Raw genomic sequence first — 25612 nt, 5'->3', positions numbered from 1 at the left:
CACGAAACCGGAAAGACACAATTGAGAAAGCGCCGACAAACGAAATTGCTTGCACATTACAAGGTCTTCATAATGTTTGAAATGAGCTCACCATTAAAACCACATTTGATCTTTTATTACACAACAACTGTATTGTCATTCCACACTCATTGAGGGAATGCGCTGTCGATATAGCACATGAAGGACACCAGGGAATAGTCAAAACCAAAGAACTGCTTAGGGAAAAGGTATGGTTCCCAGGAATTGACCATATGGTAGAGCTAAAAATCTATCAGTGTTTGCCACGTCAAGCAACCACAATGATAAATCTTCATGATCCTCTCAAGATGTCCGAACTACCTCGAGGACCATGAATTGAAGTCAGCATTGACTTCACAGATTTGCCCACAAGTGAACACCCGCTTGTTGTCACTGACCACTACAGCACATTCCCAATTGTGGAATTAGTTATGTCAACTTCAACGAAAGCAATCATCCCGAAGCTTGACCAGATCTTTGCCTTGTTGGAATCCCTCAACTGGTTATGTCGTGACAATGGACCCCCATTCAACAGCGAAGAGTTCAGCAAATTCGCAAACTACCTAAGGTTCACTCATAGGAAAATCACACCCCATTGGCCAAGAGCTAATGATGAAGTTGAGAGATATATATGATCCTTGAAAAAGGTGATACGTACAGCTACAGCTCAGAACAAGCCATGGAAGCAAGAGTTAGATCACTTTCTTCGTAATTACAGAGCTTCACCTCACTTGACTACTGGAAAACCTCCAGCTACACTCATCTTTGCACATCCTATGCGCACACATCTTCCTGAGCTAGCCTGTGGATCTAATGATCAATATGTAAGCGAACACGATCGAGAACAGAAGGATCGAATTAAAGTATATGCAGAGCGAAACATGAAACTGAGAGCTAAAGTCAGGAGATTAAGTACTTGTAAAACATGATGGTCATATTGGAAAACAAACCACCCCTTATGACATGCAACCATTTGTTGTGACCAACACAAAAGGATCAATGATCACTGCTAAGTACAATTCACAAATCATCACAAGAAACACATCATTCTTCAAAGCACTGAAAACACCATTCAAAAGCATTGAATCCAATTCTGACAGACACCTCAGATGAAGAACATGAGTTAAATGAGACTGCATCTGATGTCAGATGATATCCTACTTGTGAGAGAAAATGCCCACCATACCTCAGTGACTATGTTGCAAAGTGAAGTATTTATGTTTGAGTTTATTGTTTACATTTTTAGAAACGAACGATTGATTCTTTTACTAAGAAGGGGAGGGATGCAGTGTTGTGGTGTTTTGAAATTGCATTGTACATTGTGTACTCTAGAGGCTGCTGTAGAAGACACATGCTAACAAAGAGAAAGTGAAACTAAGACAGAATAAATAGAGAAGCCTTTGTGTTTAGCTATTGCAATTTTGTCTCTCTGTCTTTGCTGCACACCTTATACTAAACCCAGCTAAACCTCACATCCTGAGGACATCACAATCTGGAACCCTGCAGTGGACATGGCACAAGGGCACAGCAAGTGGAGCTGGTCAGCAGAAGAGGTGTCCTAAGGATAAGAATTTCTGCAGGAGGAGCAGAGTGGGTGGGGCTGTGAAAGGAGCAGGTGTTCATCAAGCACAAGAACAGGAATCAGAACTGATAGAAGCAAAATTTAGGATTCTGACTCTGGGTATATATGGTATTGCTACATACTGCAAATTCTCCTTTCATCTTCAAATTATTTGCAATGGCAAAAGGAAAGAGGATGGTAAGAGTTATAATATTCTTTTTCCGAATTTCCTCCTTCTTACACAGGCACTGAACAGTACAGGGATACAGTTCGATAGGCACCAGCATCCTCTGCTAGCTGACCCAAGTGACCATTCTTCATGTCTGAGTCTATGTAATAACTGCTACTTGTTGAAATTGATTCTGTCTTAATTTGATATCACTTCCCAGCATGGGCTTTAGCATCGCAAGCAGGCGTGAAAACCTTGGCTGATTCTCCTTTTCCATAGCCCAAGGGTGCTGAGGCCTATCTTGCACTCCTCCCACTACCCTTGCTGAGATTGGTTAATTCAACACATCACATCAAGGACCTTCCTGATCTTATTGCTTAGTTCTAGGGTGGATGATGCATTTATCCACTTAACCATACAGGAAGACAGAGAAGTAACATTATAACTGAGGTAATGTTTTAGTGACGTGTGTGGTAATTAAGCTCCACTATTTGTAACGTTTACCATAAAAGCTCTTATGCTCGATAAGCTATGAGTGTGTGTGATTGTATTATGGATTCCTCCTCATTTAAGCCGAATATACAGGCCGTTGTAGCAACAAAGCTTTTTTTTCCATTGCTCCTAGTTCCGGTTTTTGTAGAAGTTGACTCAGAAGACGAGGAAAAAGATAAATCTATGAAGGTGAAAGAACAGGAGGACGATGAGGGCATCACCTTTATGGCACGAGCAGCAAAAGAGAACTTACAAGAAAGAAAAATTTCAGGTACATAATGGACTTGCAAAGCATATCAGACATGTGGGCCCAGATATTTGTGAGGAGGCAGAGAAGGTAACTGGCCGAAGAATCCAGCAAGGCTGTGGACATGGAGGTCCTGCTGAACTTAATGGCAGGACCTCATTATCATCTTTTAATTCTGTTTGGCAGCCTGGTTGGTTGCTGGGGGGAAAACCAGAGTCAGGAAGCTTCAGCCAGGTCCTATGCGGACGGCCCCCAGTAATTGAGAAGAGGGAGGTCACTGATCAAGGCTGGGGTGGGAATGGTGGGAAGGTTGGCAAATGTAGCAGAGCGGGGAAGAAAGAGGCCATCATCAGCAGAAAGGAAGCTGAAGGCTTCCTTGAGGGGCCGCGGGGAGCACTCCTGCTGAAAAAATCATTTACCTTGTGCAGCCGGCAGCTCCTGACTTTCTTTCACTGCCAGATTTCCTGATCCCTGAGAAATCGAAGAGGCAGCAGTGAATTTTAAATTGGGGTTTCTGTTTGTACTGTGGGAGCCGGATTTAAATATGTTAATGAATGTCCCATAGCTCCACAGTGGGACACTCAGATGTCACAATATTCACCAGCATAATAAAGGTGGCAGGCGCGGCAGGTTGGGGATGCATTCTCCATATCCAAGTCTTTAATTTCCCCCCCGCTCCCCTCAACTCTCTCCCACCCATTGTGAGGGTTTATTATCAAGGCCTTATTATTAATAAGTGTAGTTTCTTCAGGGAATGAATTAGAGCCAAATTTGCAAGAAATAGGAATGTGTCCATGCTGAGCATCCAGCTGATCTCCTTGAATACTAACTGAAAACACTCCCTTGCTGTGAAAGAATCAGTGCTAATCATGCTGAACGATTCATTTGCCCTATTCACATGTCTGTAAGGATTTTCATGCCACATCAATAAGATTTTAAAACTTCCCTGGTGGGGGTGGGGGTGGGGGAGGGGGGATTGAAGCTATTTCTTGCTGCGCTCAGTGTTCCAAAATAAACCCATCCTTTACAAACACATTTTTGATTCTGTTGCACCTAGCATACAGAAAAAATCTTCACCGGGATCCCTTTCAGAATAACCATGTTTGCAACATTAGAACATAAGAAATAGGAGCACGAGCAACTAATTCTACATTCCATTCCCAAATATTTTAATAGTGATTTTTATTTTCGATTTCCACCACACTTGAGATGTCAGTTGTCACTCATCATTTCTTGGCTAGCTTTTGAAAGTCTTCATGCTTGAAGTTTAACGACATGTTCCATAAACATAACTTTGATTTGACAATTCGTTTTCCTCATTAAGCTCTGGAGCACTGTTTTCCTGACAATGGTAACTCAATATAGTGCTATTGCCGGCAGTAGCCAAATTTTCCAACTGGTGATAACTTCAACAAATGACTACTTCAAAAACTTCCAATTCTCCCATCTGTCACTGTGTCTAACCAAAACTGGAACTTGGGCCTATGAGAAACCTAGTCAAAGTTGATTGCCAACCTTGCATTTAAATTCTGTCTTTGGTTACCTCTACTAGTAGGATCAGAGACAACACAGTTATTCACTATTTACATTTCTTGTTGGATTTACAGTGACTGTCACTCAAAAACTATGTCCTTGTATCTCTATATACCACTACCGTCAATTAATCTTACAAAATTTGTTTTATTTTAATACGTAATCTCACATTTTGCATGTCCCTTTTTTTTGGTGTTGTGAAGCTCTTTTTTTTTGAGGATAATACAGTCTTGTTTCAGTCACTAGCCAAAGCAGTGATGGCACAGAATCGGAGGTTTTCAAGAAGGAGCCACCTTGGAAATTTCAGAATGACGAACCCATTCTTTCACAGAGTGCTCAGCTAGTACGACCTGGTCTCGTTCATCTCCACAAGATCAGAACTAATTCAACAGACTCGCAGTTGTCTACTGAAGCAAAAGAGCAGCAACAAACAGAGCAACAGTAAATAATGCGATTATCGATTATTTCCTTCTGCTGAAGGTCAATTATCGTCACCTCCTTCCTTTTCTTCAATCTGGAGCTCTTCTGCTTTTCTTCTTCAACCATTTCTGTGGATCACCAAAAGCACAATACATTCTAAGATGATACATTCTAAGACATAACATTCAGCACTCTGAGCTAATAACAACCTAAAAAGCAGAATATTTTACAATTTTATTTCTACTTGTTGCTTCCTTTTTTAAGCAGTCTATTGAATGAAAAGATAACCTGAATTTTAAAAACAGATTAAATCGGAGAGTAGATATTTGGATTCTTTAATATCCTGCTAATGGTGTAAGATTAGTGAATGAAAAATGATTATTTTCACTACAAGTTGTTTTTGCTAAAATGATGACTTTTCTGGACTCGTTAGTGTTTCATATACTGGTCGAGTAGAAAGTATATATTCAACTTTTCATTGTGCTTTTTACAAACAGCTGCATTATAAATACACTATGAGTTTTATTAATAGGCTAAGGCATCAGTTACACAGCTATGTTGCACGAAAGCAAACTATTTTGGGTGCATATTGGCTCAAAAAGTAGAAATATAATTTGGGTTTTGGGTCCCAATCTGGCACCTGGGTACACTAAAGCCAATTGGTGTGAGACCCCTTGCAGGAGGCCATCCCACACTCTTCTGAGTCCAAACCTGCTGTAGCATAACTGCAATCCACTATGAAGTTGCAATTTAAAAGTGAAAAGGTATCATCTTAATGTAGCCCTGAAGCCAGGCATGTGGAATGTACACATTTGCATAGACTTTCTAACATCTAGGGCAGTAAAATGTTTCTATTCCCGTCTACTGCAGCCCCAGGGTATGAAACACTGCTGTGGCCAGGGATTCTCATGACAATTTTATGAGATCAGATGCAAGTAGCAGCAGGTAGTTGCCCAGATTGGCACTGAGAGGGAAGAAGGATCATGCCAGTTGGAAATGAGAAGGATGAACAGTGCCAGAATGAACTGAGGGAGGATTTGTGAAAGGTACCAGCATGAACTAGGGGTTGGGGTAGGGGGGGTGCGGGAAGGGTGTGGCGAAGGTACCTGCATGGACATGGAGGACAAGGTTTTGGGGAAGAGAAGAAAAGTGGAATATGCTAACTTGAACTGAGGGGGAGGAGGATGGGTAGTGGGTGTAAGTGCCAACATAACCAGAGGGAAGAACAAAGCTGCAGAGTGTCAGTGTAAACTGAGGGGTGAAGAGTGTCAGTGTGAACTGAGGGGTGAAGAGTGTCAGTGCAAACTGAGGGGTTAAGAGTGTCAGTGTGAACTGAGGGGTGAAGAGTGTCAGTGTGAACTGAGGGGTGAAGTGTCAGTGTGAACAGAGCAGTGAAGGGGGTCGGTGTCAACTGAGGGGTGAAGAGTGTCAGTGTGAACTGAGGGGTGAAGAGTGCCAGTGTGAACTGAGGGGTGAAGAGTGGCAGTGTCAACTGAGGGGTGAAGAGTGGCAGTGTGAACTGAGGGGTGAAGAGTGCCAGTGTCAACTGAGGGGTGAAGAGTGCCAGTGTCAACTGAGGGGTGAAGAGTGTCAGTGTGAACTGAGGGGTGAAGAGTGTCAGTGAGAATTGAGGGGTGAAGGGTGTCAGTGTGAACTGAGGGGTGAAGTGTCAGTGTGAACTGAGGGGTGAAGGATTCCAGTGTGAACTGAGGGGTGAAGAGTGCCAGTGTGAATTGACAGATGAAGGGTGTCAATGTAAATTGAGGGGTGAAGAGTGTCAGTGCGAACTGAGGGGTGAAGAGCCTCAGTGTGAACTGAGGGGTGAAGAGTGTCAGTGTGAACCGAGGCGTGAAGACTGCCAGTGTGAACTGAGGGGTGAAATATGCCAGTGCGAACTGAGGGCTGAAGGATGCCAGTGCGAACTGAGGGGTGAAGGGTTCTAGTGTGAACTGAGGGGTGAAGATTTCCAGTGTGAACTGAGGGGTGAAGGGTTCCAGTGTGAACTGAGGGGTGAAGAGATCCAGTGTGAACTGACAGATGAAGGGTGTCAATGTAAACTGAGGGGTGAAGAGTGTCAGTGTGAACTGAGGGGTGAGGTGTGTCAGTGCGAACCGAGGGGTGAAGAGTACCAGTGTCAACTGAGGGGTGAAGGGTTCCAGTGTGAACTGACAGATGAAGGGTGTCAATGTAAACTGAGGGGTGAAGGGTGTCAGTGTGAACTGAGGGGTGAAGAGTGGCAGTGTGAACTGACAGATGAAGGGTGTCAGTGTGAACTGAGGGGTGAAGAGTGGCAGTGTGAACTGACAGATGAAGGGTGTCAGTGTGAACTGAGGGGTGAAGGGTTCCAGTGTGAACTGAGGGGTGAAGGGTGTCAGTGTGAACCGAGGGGTGAAGAGTGGCAGTGTGAACTGACAGATGAAGGGTGTCAGTGTGAACTGAGGGGTGATGAGTGTCAGTGTGAACTGAGGGGTGAAGGGTGTCAGTGTGAACTGAGGGGTGAAGAGTGGCAGTGTGAACTGACAGATAAAGGGTGTCAGTGTGAACTGAGGGGTGAAGAGTGGCAGTGTGAACTGACAGATGAAGGGTGTCAGTGTGAACTGAGGGGTGAAGGGTTCCAGTGTGAACTGAGGGGTGAAGGGTGTCAGTGTGAACCGAGGGGTGAAGAGTGGCAGTGTGAACTGAGGGGTGAAGGGTGCCAGTGTGAACTGAGGGGTGAAGGGTGTCAGTGTGAACTGAGGGGTGAAGAGTGCCAGTGTGAACCGAGGGGTGAAGAGTGTCAGTGTGAACCAAGGGGTGAAGGGTGCCAGTGTGAACTGACAGATGAAGGGTGTCAGTGTGAACTGAGGGGTGAAGGGTGTCAGTGTGAACTGAGTGGTGAAGAGTGCCAGTGTGAACTGAGGGGTGAAGTGAGCCAGTGTGAACTGAGGGGTGAAGAGTTTCAGTGTGAACTGAGGGGTGAAGAGTTTCAGTGTGAACTGAGGGGTGAAGGGTGTCAGTGTGAACTGAGCAGTGAAGGTGGTCAGTGTGAACTGAGGGGGGAAGAGTGTCAGTGCAAACTGAGGGGTGAAGAGTGTCAGTGTGAACGGAGGGGTGAAGAGTGTCAGTGTAAACTGAGGGGTGAAGAGTGCCAGTGTCATCTGACAGATGAAGGGTGTCAATGTAAATTGAGGGGTGAAGAGTGTCAGTGTGACCTGAGGGTTGAAGAGTGCCAGTGTGAACTGATGGGTGAAGGATGTCAGTGTGAACTGAGGGGTGAAGGATTCCAGTGTGAACTGACAGATGAAGGGTGTCAGTGTGAACTGAGGGGTGAAGGGTGTCAGTGTGAACTGAGTGGTGAAGGGTTCCAGTGTGAACTGAGCAGTGAAGTGTGTCAGTGCGAACCGAGGGGTGAAGAGTACCTGTGTCAACTGAGGGGTGAATGGTGTCAGTGTCAACTGAGGGGTGAAGGGTTCCAGTGTGAACTGAGGGGTGAAGGATGCCAGTGTGAACTGAGGGGTGAAGGGTTCCAGTGTTGAACTGACAGATGAAGGGTGTCAAGGTAAACTGAGGGGTGAAGGGTGTCAGTGTGAACTGAGGGGTGAAGGGTGTCAGTGTGAACTGAGCAGTGAAGTGTGTCAGTGCGATCCGAGGGGTGAAGAGTACCAGTGTCAACTGAGGGGTGAATGGTGTCAGTGTCAAGGGAGGGGTGAAGGGTTCCAGTGTGAACTGACAGATGAAGTGTGTCAATGTAAACTGAGGGGTGAAGAGTGTCAGTGTGAACCAAGGGGTGAAGAGTGGCAGTGTGAACTGAGGGGTGAAGAGCGCTAGTGTCAACTGAGGGGTGAAGGGTGTCAGTGTAAACTGAGGGGTGAAGAGTGTCAGTGTGAACTGAGGGGTGAAGAGTGCTAGTGTGAACTGAGGGGTGAAGGGTGTCATTGTGAACTGAGGGGTGAAGAGTGTCAGTGTCAACTGAGGGGTGAATGGTGTCACTGTCAAGGGAGGGGTGAATGGTTCCAGTGTGAACTGACAGATGAAGTGTGTCAATGTAAACTGAGGGGTGAAGAGTGTCAGTGTGAACCGAGGGGTGAAGAGTGGCAGTGTGAACTGAGGGGTGAAGAGTGTCAGTGTGAACTGAGGGGTGAAGAGTCCCAGTGTGAACTGAGGGGTGAAGAGTGGCAGTGTGAACTGAGGGGTGAAGTGTCAGTGAGAATTGAGGGGTGAAGGGTGTCAGTGTGAACTGAGGGGTGAAGAGTGGCAGTGTGAACTGAGGGGTGAAGAGTGGCAGTGTGAACTGAGGGGTGAAGAGTGCCAGTGTGAACTGAGGGGTGAAGAGTGGCAGTGTGAACTGAGGGGTGAAGTGTCAGTGAGAATTGAGGGGTGAAGGGTGTCAGTGTGAACTGAGGGGTGAAGTGTCAGTGTGAACTGAGGGGTGAAGGATTCCTGTGTGAACTGAGGGGTGAAGAGTGCCAGTGTGAATTGACAGATGAAGGGTGTCAATGTGAACTGAGGGGTGAAGAGTGTCAGTGTGAACTGAGGGGTGAAGAGTGCCAGTGTGAACTGAGGGGTGAAATATGCCAGTGTGAACTGAGGGCTGAAGAGTGTCAGTGTGAACCGAGGCGTGAAGAGTGCCAGTGTGAACTGAGGGGTGAAATATGCCAGTGTGAACTGAGGGCTGAAGAGTGTCAGTGTGAACCGAGGCGTGAAGAGTGCCAGTGTGAACTGAGGGGTGAAATATGCCAGTGCGAACTGAGGGCTGAAGGATGCCAGTGCGAACTGAGGGGTGATGAGTGTCAGTGTGAACTGAGGGGTGAAGGGTGTCAGTGTGAACTGAGGGGTGAAGAGTGGCAGTGTGAACTGACAGATGAAGGGTATCAGTGTGAACTGAGGGGTGAAGAGTGGCAGTGTGAACTGACAGATGAAGGGTGTCAGTGTGAACTGAGGGGTGAAGGGTTCCAGTGTGAACTGAGGGGTGAAGGGTGTCAGTGTGAACCGAGGGGTGAAGAGTGGCAGTGTGAACTGAGGGGTGAAGGGTGCCAGTGTGAACTGAGGGGTGAAGGGTGTCAGTGTGAACTGAGGGGTGAAGAGTGCCAGTGTGAACCGAGGGGTGGAGTGTCAGTGTGAACCAAGGGGTGAAGGGTGCCAGTGTGAACTGACAGATGAAGGGTGTCAGTGTGAACTGAGGGGTGAAGAGTGCCAGTGTGAACTGAGGGGTGAAGTGAGCCAGTGTGAACTGAGGGGTGAAGAGTTTCAGTGTGAACTGAGGGGTGAAGAGTTTCAGTGTGAACTGAGGGGTGAAGGGTGTCAGTGTGAACTGAGGGGTGAAGGGTGTCAGTGTGAACTGAGCAGTGAAGGTGGTCAGTGTGAACTGAGGGGTGAAGAGTGTCAGTGCAAACTGAGGGGTGAAGAGTGTCAGTGTGAATGGAGGGGTGAAGAGTGTCAGTGTGAACTGAGGGGTGAACAGTGCCAGTGTCATCTGACAGATGAAGGGTGTCAATGTAAATTGAGGGGTGAAGAGTGTCAGTGTGACCTGAGGGTTGAAGAGTGCCAGTGTGAACTGAGGGGTGAAGGATGCCAGTGTGAACTGAGGGGTGAAGGATGCCAGTGTGAACTGAGGGGTGAAGGGTGTCAGTGCGAAATGATGGGTGAAGGATGTCAGTGTGAACTGAGGGGTGAAGGATTCCAGTGTGAACTGACAAATGAAGGGTGTCAGTGTGAACTGAGGGGTGAAGGGTGTCAGTGTGAACAGAGTGGTGAAGGGTTCCAGTGTGAACTGAGCAGTGAAGTGTGTCAGTGCGAACCGAGGGGTGAAGAGTACCTGTGTCAACTGAGGGGTGAATGGTGTCAGTGTCAACTGAGGGGTGAAGGGTTCCAGTGTGAACTGAGGGGTGAAGGATGCCAGTGTGAACTGAGGGGTGAAGGGTTCCAGTGTTGAACTGACAGATGAAGGGTGTCAGTGTGAACTGAGGGGTGAAGAGTGTCAGTGTGAACCGAGGCGTGAAGAGTGCCAGTGTGAACTGAGGGGTGAAATATGCCAGTGTGAACTGAGGGCTGAAGAGTGTCAGTGTGAACCGAGGCGTGAAGAGTGCCAGTGTGAACTGAGGGGTGAAATATGCCAGTGCGAACTGAGGGCTGAAGGATGCCAGTGCGAACTGAGGGGTGATGAGTGTCAGTGTGAACTGAGGGGTGAAGGGTGTCAGTGTGAACTGAGGGGTGAAGAGTGCCAGTGTGAACTGAGGGGTGAAGTGAGCCAGTGTGAACTGAGGGGTGAAGGGTGTCAGTGTGAACTGAGGGGTGAAGAGTGCCAGTGTGAACTGACAGATGAAGGGTGTCAGTGTGAACTGAGGGGTGAAGGGTTCCAGTGTGAACTGAGGGGTGAAGGGTGTCAGTGTGAACCGAGGGGTGAAGAGTGGCAGTGTGAACTGAGGGGTGAAGGGTGCCAGTGTGAACTGAGGGGTGAAGGGTGTCAGTGTGAACTGAGGGGTGAAGAGTGCCAGTGTGAACCGAGGGGTGGAGTGTCAGTGTGAACCAAGGGGTGAAGGGTGCCAGTGTGAACTGACAGATGAAGGGTGTCAGTGTGAACTGAGGGGTGAAGGGTGTCAGTGTGAACTGAGGGGTGAAGAGTGCCAGTGTGAACTGAGGGGTGAAGTGAGCCAGTGTGAACTGAGGGGTGAAGTGAGCCAGTGTGAACTGAGGGGTGAAGAGTTTCAGTGTGAACTGAGGGGTGAAGAGTTTCAGTGTGAACTGAGGGGTGAAGGGTGTCAGTGTGAACTGAGGGGTGAAGGGTGTCAGTGTGAACTGAGCAGTGAAGGTGGTCAGTGTGAACTGAGGGGTGAAGAGTGTCAGTGCAAACTGAGGGGTGAAGAGTGTCAGTGTGAATGGAGGGGTGAAGAGTGTCAGTGTGAACTGAGGGGTGAACAGTGCCAGTGTCATCTGACAGATGAAGGGTGTCAATGTAAATTGAGGGTTGAAGAGTGTCAGTGTGACCTGAGGGTTGAAGAGTGCCAGTGTGAACTGAGGGGTGAAGGATGCCAGTGTGAACTGAGGGGTGAAGGATGCCAGTGTGAACTGAGGGGTGAAGGATGCCAGTGTGAACTGAGGGGTGAAGGGTGTCAGTGCGAAATGATGGGTGAAGGATGTCAGTGTGAACTGAGGGGTGAAGGATTCCAGTGTGAACTGACAGATGAAGGGTGTCAGTGTGAACTGAGGGGTGAAGGGTGTCAGTGTGAACAGAGTGGTGAAGGGTTCCAGTGTGAACTGAGCAGTGAAGTGTGTCAGTGCGAACCGAGGGGTGAAGAGTACCTGTGTCAACTGAGGGGTGAATGGTGTCAGTGTCAACTGAGGGGTGAAGGGTTCCAGTGTGAACTGAGGGGTGAAGGATGCCAGTGTGAACTGAGGGGTGAAGGGTTCCAGTGTTGAACTGACAGATGAAGGGTGTCAAGGTAAACTGAGGGGTGAAGGGTGTCAGTGTGAACTGAGGGGTGAAGGGTGTCAGTGTGAACTGAGCAGTGAAGTGTGTCAGTGCGATCCGAGGGGTGAAGAGTACCAGTGTCAACTGAGGGGTGAATGGTGTCAGTGTCAAGGGAGGGGTGAAGGGTTCCAGTGTGAACTGACAGATGAAGTGTGTCAATGTCAACTGAGGGGTGAAGAGTGTCAGTGTGAACCGAGGGGTGAAGAGTGGCAGTGTGAACTGAGGGGTGAAGAGTGTCAGTGTGAACTGAGGGGTGAAGAGTGGCAGTGTGAACTGAGGGGTGAAGAGCGCTAGTGTCAACTGAGGGGTGAAGGGTGTCAGTGTGAACTGAGGGGTGAAGAGTGTCAGTGTGAACTGAGGGGTGAAGAGTGCTAGTGTGAACTGAGGGGTGAAGGGTGTCATTGTGAACTGCGGGGTGAAGAGTGTCAGTGTCAACTGAGGGGTGAATGGTGTCAGTGTCAAGGGAGGGGTGAAGGGTTCCAGTGTGAACTGACAGATGAAGTGTGTCAATGTAAACTGAGGGGTGAAGAGTGTCAGTGTGAACCGAGGGGTGAAGAGTGGCAGTGTGAACTGAGGGGTGAAGAGTGTCAGTGTGAACTGAGGGGTGAAGAGTCCCAGTGTGAACTGAGGGGTGAAGAGTGGCAGTGTGAACTGAGGGGTGAAGTGTCAGTGAGAATTGAGGGGTGAAGGGTGTCAGTGTGAACTGAGGGGTGAAGAGTGCCAGTGTGAACTGAGGGGTGAAGAGTGGCAGTGTGAACTGAGGGGTGAAGAGTGCCAGTGTGAACTGAGGGGTGAAGAGTGGCAGTGTGAACTGAGGGGTGAAGTGTCAGTGAGAATTGAGGGGTGAAGGGTGTCAGTGTGAACTGAGGGGTGAAGTGTCAGTGTGAACTGAGGGGTGAAGGATTCCTGTGTGAACTGAGGGTTGAAGAGTGCCAGTGTGAATTGACAGATGAAGGGTGTCAATGTAAATTGAGGGGTGAAGAGTGTCAGTGCGAACTGAGGGGTGAAGGGTGTCAGTGTGAACTGAGGGGTGAAGAGTGTCAGTGTGAACCGAGGCGTGAAGAGTGCCAGTGTGAACTGAGCGGTGAAATATGCCAGTGCGAACTGAGGGCTGAAGGATGCCAGTGCGAACTGAGGGGTGAAGGATGCCAGTGCGAACTGAGGGGTGAAAGGTTCTAGTGTAACTGAGGGGTGGAGTTCCAGTGTGAACTGAGGGGTGAAGGGTTCCAGTGTGAACTGAGGGGTGAAGAGATCCAGTGTGAACTGACAGATGAAAGGTGTCAGTGTAAACTGAAGGGTGAAGAGTGTCAGTGTGAACTGAGGGGTGAGGTGTGTCAGTGCGAACCGAGGGGTGAAGAGTACCAGTGTCAACTGAGGGGTGAATGGTGTCAGTGTGAACGGAGGGGTGAAGGGTTCCAGTGTGAACTGACAGATGAAGGGTGTCAATGTAAACTGAGGGGTGAAGGGTGTCAGTGTGAACTGAGGGGTGAAGAGTGGCAGTGTGAACTGACAGATGAAGGGTGTCAATGTGAACTGAGGGTGAAGAGTGGCAGTGTGAACTGACAGATGAAGGGTGTCAGTGTGAACTGAGGGGTGAAGGGTTCCAGTGTGAACTGAGGGGTGAAGGGTGTCAGTGTGAACCGAGGGGTGAAGAGTGGCAGTGTGAACTGACAGATGAAGGGTGTCAGTGTGAACTGAGGGGTGATGAGTGTCAGTGTGAACTGAGGGGTGAAGGGTGTCAGTGTGAACTGAGGGGTGAAGAGTGGCAGTGTGAACTGACAGATGAAGGGTGTCAGTGTGAACTGAGGGGTGAAGAGTGGCAGTGTGAACTGACAGATGAAGGGTGTCAGTGTGAACTGAGGGGTGAAGGGTTCCAGTGTGAACTGAGGGGTGAAGGGTGTCAGTGTGAACCGAGGGGTGAAGAGTGGCAGTGTGAACTGAGGGGTGAAGAGTGGCAGTGTGAACTGAGGGGTGAAGGGTGCCAGTGTGAACTGAGGGGTGAAGGGTGTCAGTGTGAACTGAGGGGTGAAGAGTGTCAGTGTGAACCAAGGGGTGAAGGGTGCCAGTGTGAACTGAGGGGTGAAGAGTGGCAGTGTGAACTGACAGATGAAGGGTGTCAGTGTGAACTGAGGGGTGAAGGGTTCCAGTGTGAACTGAGGGGTGAAGGGTGCCAGTGTGAACTGAGGGGTGAAGGGTGTCAGTGTGAACTGAGGGGTGAAGAGTGCCAGTGTGAACTGAGGGGTGAAGAGTGGCAGTGTGAACTGAGGGGTGAAGAGTGCCAGTGTGAACTGAGGGGTGAAGAGTGGCAGTGCGAACTGAGGGGTGAAGGTTTCTAGTGTAACTGAGGGGTGAAGAGTTCCAGTGTGAACTGAGGGGTGAAGGGTTCCAGTGTGAACTGAGGGGTGAAGAGATCCAGTGTGAACTGACAGATGAAGGGTGTCAGTGTAAACTGAGGGGTGAAGAGTGTCAGTGTGAACTGAGGGGTGAGGTGTGTCAGTGCGAACCGAGGGGTGAAGAGTACCAGTGTCAACTGAGGGGTGAATGGTGTCAGTGTGAACGGAGGGGTGAAGGGTTCCAGTGTGAACTGACAGATGAAGGGTGTCAATGTAAACTGAGGGGTGAAGGGTGTCAGTGTGAACTGAGGGGTGAAGAGTGGCAGTGTGAACTGACAGATGAAGGGTGTCAGTGTGAACTGAGGGTGAAGAGTGGCAGTGTGAACTGACAGATGAAGGGTGTCAGTGTGAACTGAGGGGTGAAGGGTTCCAGTGTGAACTGAGGGGTGAAGGGTGTCAGTGTGAACCGAGGGGTGAAGAGTGGCAGTGTGAACTGACAGATGAAGGGTGTCAGTGTGAACTGAGGGGTGATGAGTGTCAGTGTGAACTGAGGGGTGAAGGGTGTCAGTGTGAACTGAGGGGTGAAGAGTGGCAGTGTGAACTGACAGATGAAGGGTGTCAGTGTGAACTGAGGGGTGAAGGGTGTCAGTGTGAACCGAGGGGTGAAGAGTGGCAGTGTGAACTGAGGGGTGAAGGGTGCCAGTGTGAACTGAGGGGTGAAGGGTGTCAGTGTGAACTGAGGGGTGAAGGGTGTCAGTGTGAACTGAGGGGTGAAGAGTGTCAGTGTGAACCAAGGGGTGAAGGGTGCCAGTGTGAACTGAGGGGTGAAGAGTGGCAGTGTGAATTGACAGATGAAGGGTGTCAGTGTGAACTGAGGGGTGAAGGGTTCCAGTGTGAACAGAGGGGTGAAGGGTTTCAGTGTGAACCGAGGGGTGAAGAGTGCCAGTGTGAACTGAGGGGTGAAGGGTGTCAGTGTGAACTGAGGGGTGAAGAGTGGCAGTGTGAACTGAGGGGTGAAGAGTGCCAGTGTGAACTGAGGGGTGAAGAGTGCCAGTGTGAACTGAGGGGTGAAGTGTCAGTGAGAATTGAGGGGTGAAGGGTGTCAGTGTGCACTGAGGGGTGAAGAGTGCCAGTGTGAACTGAGGGGTGAAGAGTGGCAGTGTGAACTGAGGGGTGAAGAGTGTCAGTGTGAACTGAGGGGTGAAGAGTGCCAGTGTGAACTGAGGGGTGAAATATGCCAGTGCGAACTGAGGGCTGAAGGATGCCAGTGCGAACTGAGGGGTGAAGGATGCCAGTGCGAACTGAGGGGTGAAGGGTTCTAGTGTGAACTGAGGGGTGAAGAGTTCCAGTGTGAACTGAGGGGTGAAGGGTTCCAGTGTGAACTGAGGGGTGAAGAGATCCAGTGTGAACTGACAGATGAAGGGTGTCAATGTAAACTGAGGGGTGAAGAGTGTCAGTGTGAACTGAGGGGTGAGGTGTGTCAGTGCGAACCGAGGGGTGAAGAGTACCAGTGTCAACTGAGGGGTGAATGGTGTCAGTGTGAACGGAGGGGTGAAGGGTTCCAGTGTGAACTGACAGATGAAGGGTGTCAATGTAAACTGAGGGGTGAAGGGTGTCAGTGTGAACTGAGGGGTGAAGAGTGGCAGTGTGAACTGACAGATGAAGGGTGTCAATGTGAACTGAGGGGTGAAGAGTGGCAGTGTGAACTGACAGATGAAGGGTGTCAGTGTGAACTGAGGGGTGAAGGGTTCCAGTGTGAACTGAGGGGTGAAGGGTGTCAGTGTGAACCGAGGGGTGAAGAGTGGCAGTGTGAACTGACAGATGAAGGGTGTCAGTGTGAACTGAGGGGTGATGAGTGTCAGTGTGAACTGAGGGGTGAAGGGTGTCAGTGTGAACTGAGGGGTGAAGAGTGGCAGTGTGAACTGACAGATGAAGGGTGTCAGTGTGAACTGAGGGGTGAAGGGTTCCAGTGTGAACTGAGGGGTGAAGGGTGTCAGTGTGAACCGAGGGGTGAAGAGTGGCAGTGTGAACTGAGGGGTGAAGGGTGCCAGTGTGAACTGAGGGGTGAAGGGTGTCAGTGTGAACTGAGGGGTGAAGGGTGTCAGTGTGAACTGAGGGGTGAAGAGTGCCAGTGTGAACTGAGGGGTGAAGAGTGTCAGTGTGAACCAAAGGGTGAAGGGTGCCAGTGTGAACTGATGGGTGAAGAGTGGCAGTGTGAACTGACAGATGAATTGTGTCAGTGTGAACTGAGGGGTGAAGGGTTCCAGTGTGAACTGAGGGGTGAAGGGTTTCAGTGTGAACCGAGGGGTGAAGAGTGCCAGTGTGAACTGAGGGGTGAAGGGTGTCAGTGTGAACTGAGGGGTGAAGGGTGTCAGTGTGAACTGAGGGGTGAAGAGTGGCAGTGTGAACTGACAGATGAAGGGTGCCAGTGTGAACTGAGGGATGAAGGGTGTCAGTGTGAACCGAGGGGTGAAGAGTGGCAGTGTGAACTGAGGGGTGAAGGGTGCCAGTGTGAACTGAGGGGTGAAGGGTGTCAGTGTGAACTGAGGGGTGAAGAGTGCCAGTGTGAACTGAGGGGTGAAGAGTGTCAGTGTGAACCAAGGGGTGAAGGGTGCCAGTGTGAACTGAAGGGTGAAACGTGCCAGTGTGAACTGAGGGGTGAAGGATGTCAGTGTGAACTGAGGGGTGAAGAGTGCCAGTGTGAACTGAGGGGTGAAGGGTGCCAGTGTAAACTGAAGGGTGAAGGGTGTCAGTGTGAACTGAGGGGTGAAGAGTGTCAGCGTGAACTGAGTGGTGAGGGGTGTCACTGTAAACTGAGGAGTGAAGAGTGTCAGTGTGAACTGAGGGGTGAAGGGTGCCAGTGTGAACTGACGGATGAAGGGTGTCATTGTGAACCGATGGGTGAAGGGTGTCAATGTCAATAGAAGTGTGTGAAGGTAGAAGGGTTTGTAACAAAAGAATCGCAATACATATCCACAATAGCTTGCAATTTCTCCTCAAGAAAAGTGGAAAAAGTCCCAGCAACCTGCGAAACAGTTCACCGCAAAATGAATGATGGATGTTGGGTATTCTGTAGCTTAAGACGTTCCTGTGTGTCACTGCCCTGCTGCTACAACTACATCTCATAAGCCTATAGTCAGGCTGCTTTGAGTTATCAGCTTTTCAATGCTGTTGGTCAGCTTTTGCTGGTTTTCTAGGCGGTGATGCTGCTGGTCACAGAATCTACTCAGACCAAACATGGTTGCTTCACTCTGGGATCTCTGTCTGCACTCCAGGAGCTGAACTTTGTACAGCCAGAAGGAGTGGAAATGGAGGCCTGGGGGGCTGAAAAATTGAGATAGTTGCATTCACCCGGAAACCTGATGTTGTGACGTCAGTTCCAGATTTTGTCAGCGGCAGGAAAGCTACAAGGCAGTGTTGCCGCCCTGATGGGGCAAGACTGCAACTTAAATTGGTGAACAGTTCGTTATAATACATTTGCATGGAAGTGATTGCAATTTTATGGGGGGTTTTAAATTTAGTCAATGGCATGTGGGAATCACGTGCCTTCTGATCCTTGGCTATTTAATCTGGCAGCACCAAGGCGAGGCCTCAGTGATGCCACAGGAAGGCAGCCATGGGGAGCAGTGGATAAGGAAAGAGGTGGAGTGGAGGCCAATTTCGGCCTGCAATGCTGCGCCCTCTGCATGGTTGGGCAATTTCTCAGGTGCAAGGGTCGGATGGGCTATATTTTAGGTGCTGGGCTATCTGCAAGGGTGGGCACTGAGGGGCATTAGCACATATTCCAAGGGAAATAGCAAAGGGAATGCTGCCAAGGCGACTTTGTCTCTGCAAGGACAGTGCTCTGGAGGACTACTGATCAGCTGGCATGGTTCTCATACACCCTGTCTTTGTGGACCCCTGTGCCATGCAGCAGTGGCTCAGAGGGAGGGAGGGCCAGGATGTAGCTGCACATGCCTGTGAAACTCCAAGAGGAGAGCTGCAACAGCCAGCCATGCCAAGAAGGACCCACCTGCGCCAGACAGTGTACCGAGCTCACCTCAGCTACCTTCAGATGTTCGAGTGGCAGTGGCTCTCCAAGGAGGCCATCACTAGGTGCCATGCTGCAGGACAAGTTGCAAACTATGGGCTCCAGTGGTCACCCTATGCTAGTGGCCCTGAAGATCACTCTGGCACTTAACTTCTACACATCTGGCTCTTTCCAAGGATCCACTGGGGACATGCATGGTATCTCCCAGGCAGCAGCCCACCACCACATCAACGAGGTGACCAATGCCCTGTTCAAGATGGCCAGTGACTATGTGTGTAACCGGACCAACCATGACAGTCAGGCCAAGAGGGCTATCGGATTCAGGGCCATCACTGGATTCCCCTCAGGTGCAAGGTGTCATCGACTGCACACATGTGTTTATCAAGGTTCTATTGGACCAGCCAGATGCCTACATCAACAGGAAGGGCTTCCATTCCATTAACGTGCAACTGGTCTGTGACCATGGATAGCGTTTCCTGCAGGTATGTGCCCGCTTTCCGGGAAGCAGCCATGATGCCTACATACTTCGACAGTCCAAGGTGTCACAGCTTTTCAAGCCCCCCTGCTCGCCTTCAGGGATGGATTCTTGGGGACAAGGGCTACCCATTGAAGATATGGCTACTGACGCCCTTGGACTGCAGCACAAGAGGGGTACAATATCTGCCAAAGCTCCACCCGAGCAACCATCGAGCAGGCCATTGGGCTGCTGAAGATGAGATTCCGGTGCCTTGATCGATCCTGTGGAGCCCTGCAGTATGTCCCAGTGAGGGTCTCGCGTATCGTGGTGGTCTGCTGTGCTCTACACAGTATAGCACTGCAGAGGGGGGGGTACGCCTTGCATGAAGAGGACATGATTGATCACAGTCCTCAATCGATGAGGAGGACATGGAGGAGGCTAATGAGCAGGCAGCACTGGATATTGAATCCCTTGCACTGGAGACCAGGGACATTGAGTGACGCGCAAGGGAGGCAAGAGACAATCTCGTACCTATCTGGTTCCTTCCACCATGATGGCCTCTCAAAGTGAACTCAATAAAGACTCACCTCACTGTATTCTGCCTGTTGCCTCCTCTCTATCTCGATTCCATGCCGAGCGCCCAGCTTCACCATGCACTCTGGCACATCTGAGATGCTAGGGGTCCGACAAGTCTACACTGGCAGTCCAATGAGGGAGCAAGGGGTAAGGCAGCATCTCCCAATTCAGGCATGAAAGAATGAGCATTTTACAACAATGAATGTGAACTCTATTTATAACAGCAATTGCAGAAAACAATATAAAGGCCAAATATAATATACCCATGAATTCCCATGTGCGTCTAGGTGCTGTTCTTTATACGTTTCCCTGTGCTTCTACATTGTGTGACCCCTGCAGTAACAGCTGGGTTGGAGGTAGGCTGCCCCTTGGCCTGGATGACTTTGGCAGACGTCCTCTGGCTGCCTGAGGCCTGGAGGGCCCCGGCTGCCTGAGGGTTTCCTGCACAGGTGCAGGAGTCTCCTCAGTCATTGCAGCTACTGGAACTGGGCTCACTGGCAGAGGGGCTGAGGAGCCGCTGACCGCACTTGGAGCGCCCTGAGGGGGCCCCCCAGATGTGGAGGGCAACCTCTCCTCCTCCCTTTCAAGGCTCATTTGAACCTCCCTGCTGACCAGAGAAGGACGAGGACCTGGAAAAGACTCCAGGTGCCTTGTCCTTCACTCACCTTGCCACTGCTGAGTTGAGCTCATGGCCAAGGTGATGGTGTGCAGGTCTGCACGCATCTGTGAATTGCCTCTCCACGAGGGTCACCAACCTCTGGATGGAGGAAGCCCTGTATTCACATGCCTGGGACATAGCAGCACCTCTGGCACAGATGGACTCCTCCATCATCTGCTCGTGGCTGCGCATGGCCTCTGGCAACTCTGACAGATGTTGCCTTACCTTTGCAACTCCAACATGCCCTGTGCTGTCGACACCAGAGGCTCGTCATGGGCCTGGCCACCCACAGTCCTCCGTCAGCTGCTCTGGAGGGTGTGTGGTGCTCTCACTGGCTTGTGACCCTAAATTTAAGCCCAAGCACATACCCACCGAGGTGAAAGTATCTATGCTGGTAGAAGGTGCAGAAAAATGATGTGATGGGGAATTCTCTGGATGCTCCTCCTCCTGCTCCTCAGAGGTTGACGGCAGGCCCCCTGTAAGAGAGAGCACAAATATTTGTGTGTTAGGTTGTTCAGATCTCCTCATGCCAACCATGCATGATGTGGATCTCCAGAAGTGTGGTGGTGGTCAAATGAACACAATCCTCACTCTCTTGTATGGACATTCCAGTCTTACCGTCGGTGATTGAAATGCCGCCCTGGGACCCCACTAGATCTAGAGCCTCTTCCTCAGCCAACATTAGAGGACAAAATCAGGGATCCCTCCACCAGTCCTCAAGGTCTCCCTGGTATTATGGGGCCCATTAGTCCTGCAAGTGGAAAGAGGGACATGGTAAGATTTTGCATGAAGAGCAACAGAACAGTTATGCTTGTCGCAGCCCCTCGACCCCTGATGGGGCTTCCTGCATGGCTGCTCTCCATGTCGCTCTCGGGGGCATAATGGAGCTGAGTTGTGAAAGAAGGTGTCCTGTTGCTGAGAAGTAGCTGACAGGATGTGGTGATGCCTCACCCCCTTGTTTAAAATGAACCAGAATACTCCATTGTTAATATAAAACACAAAATATTCCAGGGATCATTTCTGTATTTCCCATAGAAATGTGCCTGCCAGTGGACGTCTTGCAGGCAGCATTTGGAAAAAGTAGTTACAGTTTTCAATTTGCTCCCTATGATAGTAGGACAAAGTAAATATTGTTTGCTGTGTTCTCCTAAAATTAAAACATTTCCTGCTGGAAAGCAGAACTATGTCTAGGAGAGGGCAGCCAGTTGCACATTCCAGCTGGGGGATATCACCCAGTAATTCTACTTTTGTACCCGTAGTCTTAGGATATTAATTTTCCTCAATTCACTATCAGGATTATTTTGACGTTTTCCCTTTGTGCTGCAAATTGCTGGAAGTGCAAGCGGATAATGGACCTTTGGGACCTTGGTGAATGACGGGATCAACAGTCTTATCTCCTTAAAAAGTAGATTTAATCATTGAGCGAAAACAGAACAACGAAGAAGGAAACTGTAGTATAAAGGTCTGAAAGGGTTAATCTTGAGAGAGTGTAAAGAATACCTTCTACCAAGATGTAAGAGATCACATTGGAGAGAGACTTGAAGAAGATGCGGTGTGGCTTTTGGAGCAGTCACACAGGCTAGTGTGGAGTGTAAATAAATATAATGTAATAAAGATTAATGTTTAACTACTACAAACTAAGAATCTCTTCAGCTAGACGAACTAAGGTGGCAGCATACTGAACAAACATATAACAGAACTAGGGTGAATTACAGTCAAATCAGGTACAGAAAGAAGTAAAGCGAAGGGAAGAAAGATTGGATTAAGAGAGAGAGAAAGAAAGGAGTCAGAAAGGATAAGCAAGAGCAAAAAAAATTACATGTTAAAAATCTCTAACAACAATTAACTACCTGCAGGAAAGAGACACCACAGTTCTCTTTCTGGGTGGAACAGGTTGAGTTGCATTGCAGGAACATAAGTCTCATCATTAAAAGGATTAAATATCAACCCTAATTTTCTGCAGCAAATTTAATTGGTAATTAATGCACAAAGGCAACATGCACTTCACTCACAGTGAGGTTGAGTGTGAGTTGCTGCTTTTCCGAGGCTAGTGGCAGAGTGGCACGATTCGACCCGTGACTTATGGCAATTTGCAACTCACAGCGTATCTCTCCTTCCCCACAAATTGCTGGATGACTTACACATTAATAACAACATACACATTAAACACGCCATTATTCTGCCATTGAGGTAACTGATCATAAAATTTTCAGTTCGCGTTGTTCCATTTTATTCACGGAAATGTCATCTGAGACCCTCCAGTATTGGTAACAGCTCAAATGTTTTATTCTATTTTTAATCTTGTAAGATGGTGTTGATCTTTCCAGAGTCTCTTACTTGCTAAATCTTAATTTGCTCCAAGTTGATTTAACTCTACAGCTATTAATTTTCATCTTATTTGTGCTTTTGTAACAAATCTTGTTACTTTTTCTCTCAGCACCAGTGTGTTTATTTTTTAAAAAACCTTTACTGTAAAAATACATATTTCAGTTTAGAATGCCAATCAGAACCTTTTTAAGTGTCTTAACATGGACTTTATTAACTTCTATATCGATAGGTAATTTTGAATATCCTCAAAGCCCAAGCATTATCCCACCATCTCCTACTTCAGCTGAAAAAGAGCTTCCCTGGAAAGGTGATCCGGGTCACCTTCCAGCCTGTGTGTCTTCGGAAACCAACAAGATTGTGCCGATCGACTTGCAATATGCCTGGAAGCAAAGTACATCATCACTAGAGAGCCTGGTCTCACCTCCTGGATCCGACGCAGTGTTTCAGCCAAAGACCTCGAACTTTAAGCTGGAAGAACACACAGCTTCAGTTGCCCTGCCAGTGCCATGGCATCCCATCCATTTCCAGTTTCCTGATGTTTGTACAGCTGGTGAAAGAAGTGCTGATGAGGACACCATGGAGTCTATTCAGCAGCAGGAGCTGCAGCCCCTTATGTCTGCTGAAGGTGACAGCAGACCGGTCCCATCTGCTGGGTTTGTAAGTACCAGGTGGCCAGTGCCGTTCCATAGACCTTCCTATGTCTCAGCTCTGAAATCTTTGGTTACCTCAACACAATCCAACGTTAAACAATGTGAGAAGTCTGGTAATATACAAACAACTCTCTAATTTTATTTCATGTCAGAAACGTGAATTAAGGTGCAGCCTGATATTTTAGTTTTGTAAAGCACTTAATTTAATTATATGCTATGAAAATATCGGAGAATCTTAAGCAGATATTGCTTTTTGAGGGTCATAATTGGTTACGCATAAAAAAGGGAGCAAATAAATGTGCACAGTGTTCTGTTCTAATTATGTGATCCAAGTTCCCAATATTGCTAAGAAAATGAAAATGTTGGATACAATCACTGCTGAGGTTTAAATGATGGGAATTCCTTGACATGATTGCCTTGAATGCAGAATGAATTCTGGCTCTTGTGCATCCCTGTTATGAGGCGTGTGGAGGGGGGGTTACGGGGTAGAGAGTGTGGGATAATGGAAAGGTGACAGGGTGGAATAAACAAGAAACACAGGCTGACTAACTATGGAGTGGAGTTAGTGTCAGAGATTATTCCAGCAACCCAGCTCCACCACCCACAAATGACTGGGATAAAAATAAGTTTTTTTGAGGGAAGCATTTATATAAAAACAGAAAAAAATTAAGAAGAAGGTTGTCAGAAAAAAGTTAACATTTACTTATTCTTCCACCAGAAAGGAAGACAGTGGTGTAGTGGTAATGTTATTAGACTAGTAATCCAGAGGCCCAGGCTCATACCCTGGGGACATGGATTCAAATCCCACCATGGCAGCTGGTGGAATTTAAATTCAATTAATTAACAAAAATTTTGAATTAAAAGCTAGTCTCAGTAATGGTGCCATGAAACTATCATTGATTATCATAAAATCCCATCTGGTTTACTAATGTCCTTTATCTGCCCTCCTTACCTGGTGTGGTCTACATGTGACTCTAGACCCACAGCAATGTGGTTGACTCTTGACTGCCCTCTGCAATGGCCCATTAAGCCACTCAGTTCAAGGGCAATTAGGGATGGGCACCAAATGCTCCCCTTGCTAGAGATGCCCACATCCCATGAAAGAATAAAAAACAAACAGCACGAGCCCTATTTTTGCAATGAGCTATTTGGAGGGAAATAATGAGGCTGTATTACAAGAATGTGTTGTCTTATTTTAATGTTTAAATACAATAAAAGAGGGTCCCACACTGAACTCTTCTCCACAAAATTCAATAACCCCCCAAAGATAGATGTGGGGATCACAATGTGCGATTAACCCATACTCATCGTTTCCGATGCCTGCTTATTTAAATAATTGTAGTGTGCAGTCAGAGCTAAGAACACTGTTGAGTGGCTGCACGCCTGAGCAGGGAGCACAAAATCATGAGAGGCTAGCACAAGTTTAAGGGGAGATGCATTTTGACTGCAGCAGGTGCTGGAATTCATTATCAAAGTGATTTTGATGTGGGAAAGACACAAGAATGACACAACTTGGCAAAGAGCAGGCTCCAAAATTTTCCGAAGCTACACTGGAGATCTTGCTGCGGAAGATGGAGAGTAGGAGAAGTGTCCTCTATCCACAAAGGAACAAGTGGCCTTCCAAACAAATTTAACGGAGGCAGTGGAACCAGGTAGCTGTGACAGTCAAGCCCTGAAGATCTGAATACAGTGCCACAAGAAGGTCAATGACCTCACACGAGTGGTCAAGGTTAGTGGATGTATCTTCAAATGCCATATGCCACTAACTGCACCAGTTGCTTCACACGTGTTTAATGCACCACACCTCCATCACTCACCTACCAACAATCTTCATCAATCACAGCTGTTACGGACAGATGGGAAGCAGCTATAACAGAGGCCGTAGCAAGCAGCAGGGCTGAAACCATAGAAGATGAAGGTATCCTCATACCTAATCCTTGTCCTCACATCCCATTTCTCCCTCATGCCACAATCTTTTCTGATTTACAAGCTGTAGATGGTGTAAGGATGCACCTTTTACTTTCCCCTCTCCCCTCTCCACAACCCTATCCTGTGCCTTTCTCCTTTCAGATACCCAAGAACTGCAACCTGGCCAGATAGTAGTGGAAGAGAAGGAGGTTTAAGAGCATGAAGACAGTCACTCGCTTTCACACTCGCAGCCACCAGCTCAGATAGTGACACTGCCTGTACTTCAGAGGTGGGTTCTGTACATGGTGAGACACTGAGCACAAGTGGCGTGCAGCCAGGGCAGGGGACAAGGGTAACGAAGGTGCCAGCTCAGACTTGAAGTTGCACTTGAGTTCTGCTGCAGGGGACTCGAGGACTTTAATGGGGCAGACTACAGAAGAAGGTTGATGGATATGTGAAAGTGGTGACCAACTCTATTTGCATACTTGGGGACCCAACCATGATGCAGCAGCTGATGGCTGATGTCTTAGCTTCCTTTGCAGCACAAACCAAAGCCACCCAATGTCTCCAAAAAAATGACTAAGATTTCTGAGGAGCACCCTGGGGAGTGGCAGTGGCACCATGGAGCACAAATCTACTGTCCTTTCTCAGGATGACAACATTTGTCCTCCTATCACAGCCACTCTGCCAGTGCACTTGCCAGTTCAGACTGCTGCCGCCCATGCCAAGATGGTGTAGTCCAAAGACAGACCTTCTAGGACCAGAGCTGCTGGAGGTCATCCTGC

At 48.5% G+C, this 25612-nt stretch overlaps 1 protein-coding gene across 4 annotated transcripts in view; it reads left to right on the top strand.

Annotated features, from left to right (window-relative positions):
* Positions 1-23378, top strand: part of slc9a5 (solute carrier family 9 member A5) — a 309427-nt gene extending 286049 nt beyond the window's left edge. For 2 of the 4 annotated variants that reach the window (XM_068049563.1, XM_068049564.1), the window contains exons 15-17: positions 2374-2511; positions 5975-5996; positions 22515-23378. In XM_068049563.1, the coding sequence (XP_067905664.1) occupies positions 2374-2511; positions 5975-5996; positions 22515-23055 (701 nt within the window). In that variant the 3' untranslated portion in view covers positions 23056-23378. Of the gene's footprint in view, positions 1-2373; positions 2512-4259; positions 4462-5974; positions 5997-22498 lie in introns of all 4 variants that reach the window. The other 2 variants (XM_068049565.1, XM_068049562.1) reach the window with 2 other exon arrangements.
* Positions 23379-25612: the final 2234 nt, after the last annotated feature.

The sequence above is a fragment of the Heterodontus francisci genome, chromosome 17 (genome assembly GCF_036365525.1).
Source record: "Heterodontus francisci isolate sHetFra1 chromosome 17, sHetFra1.hap1, whole genome shotgun sequence".
NCBI lineage: Eukaryota > Metazoa > Chordata > Chondrichthyes > Heterodontiformes > Heterodontidae > Heterodontus > Heterodontus francisci.
Note: the sequence above shows the minus strand (reverse complement) of the source record. Positions and strands in the feature narration are given on the sequence as shown.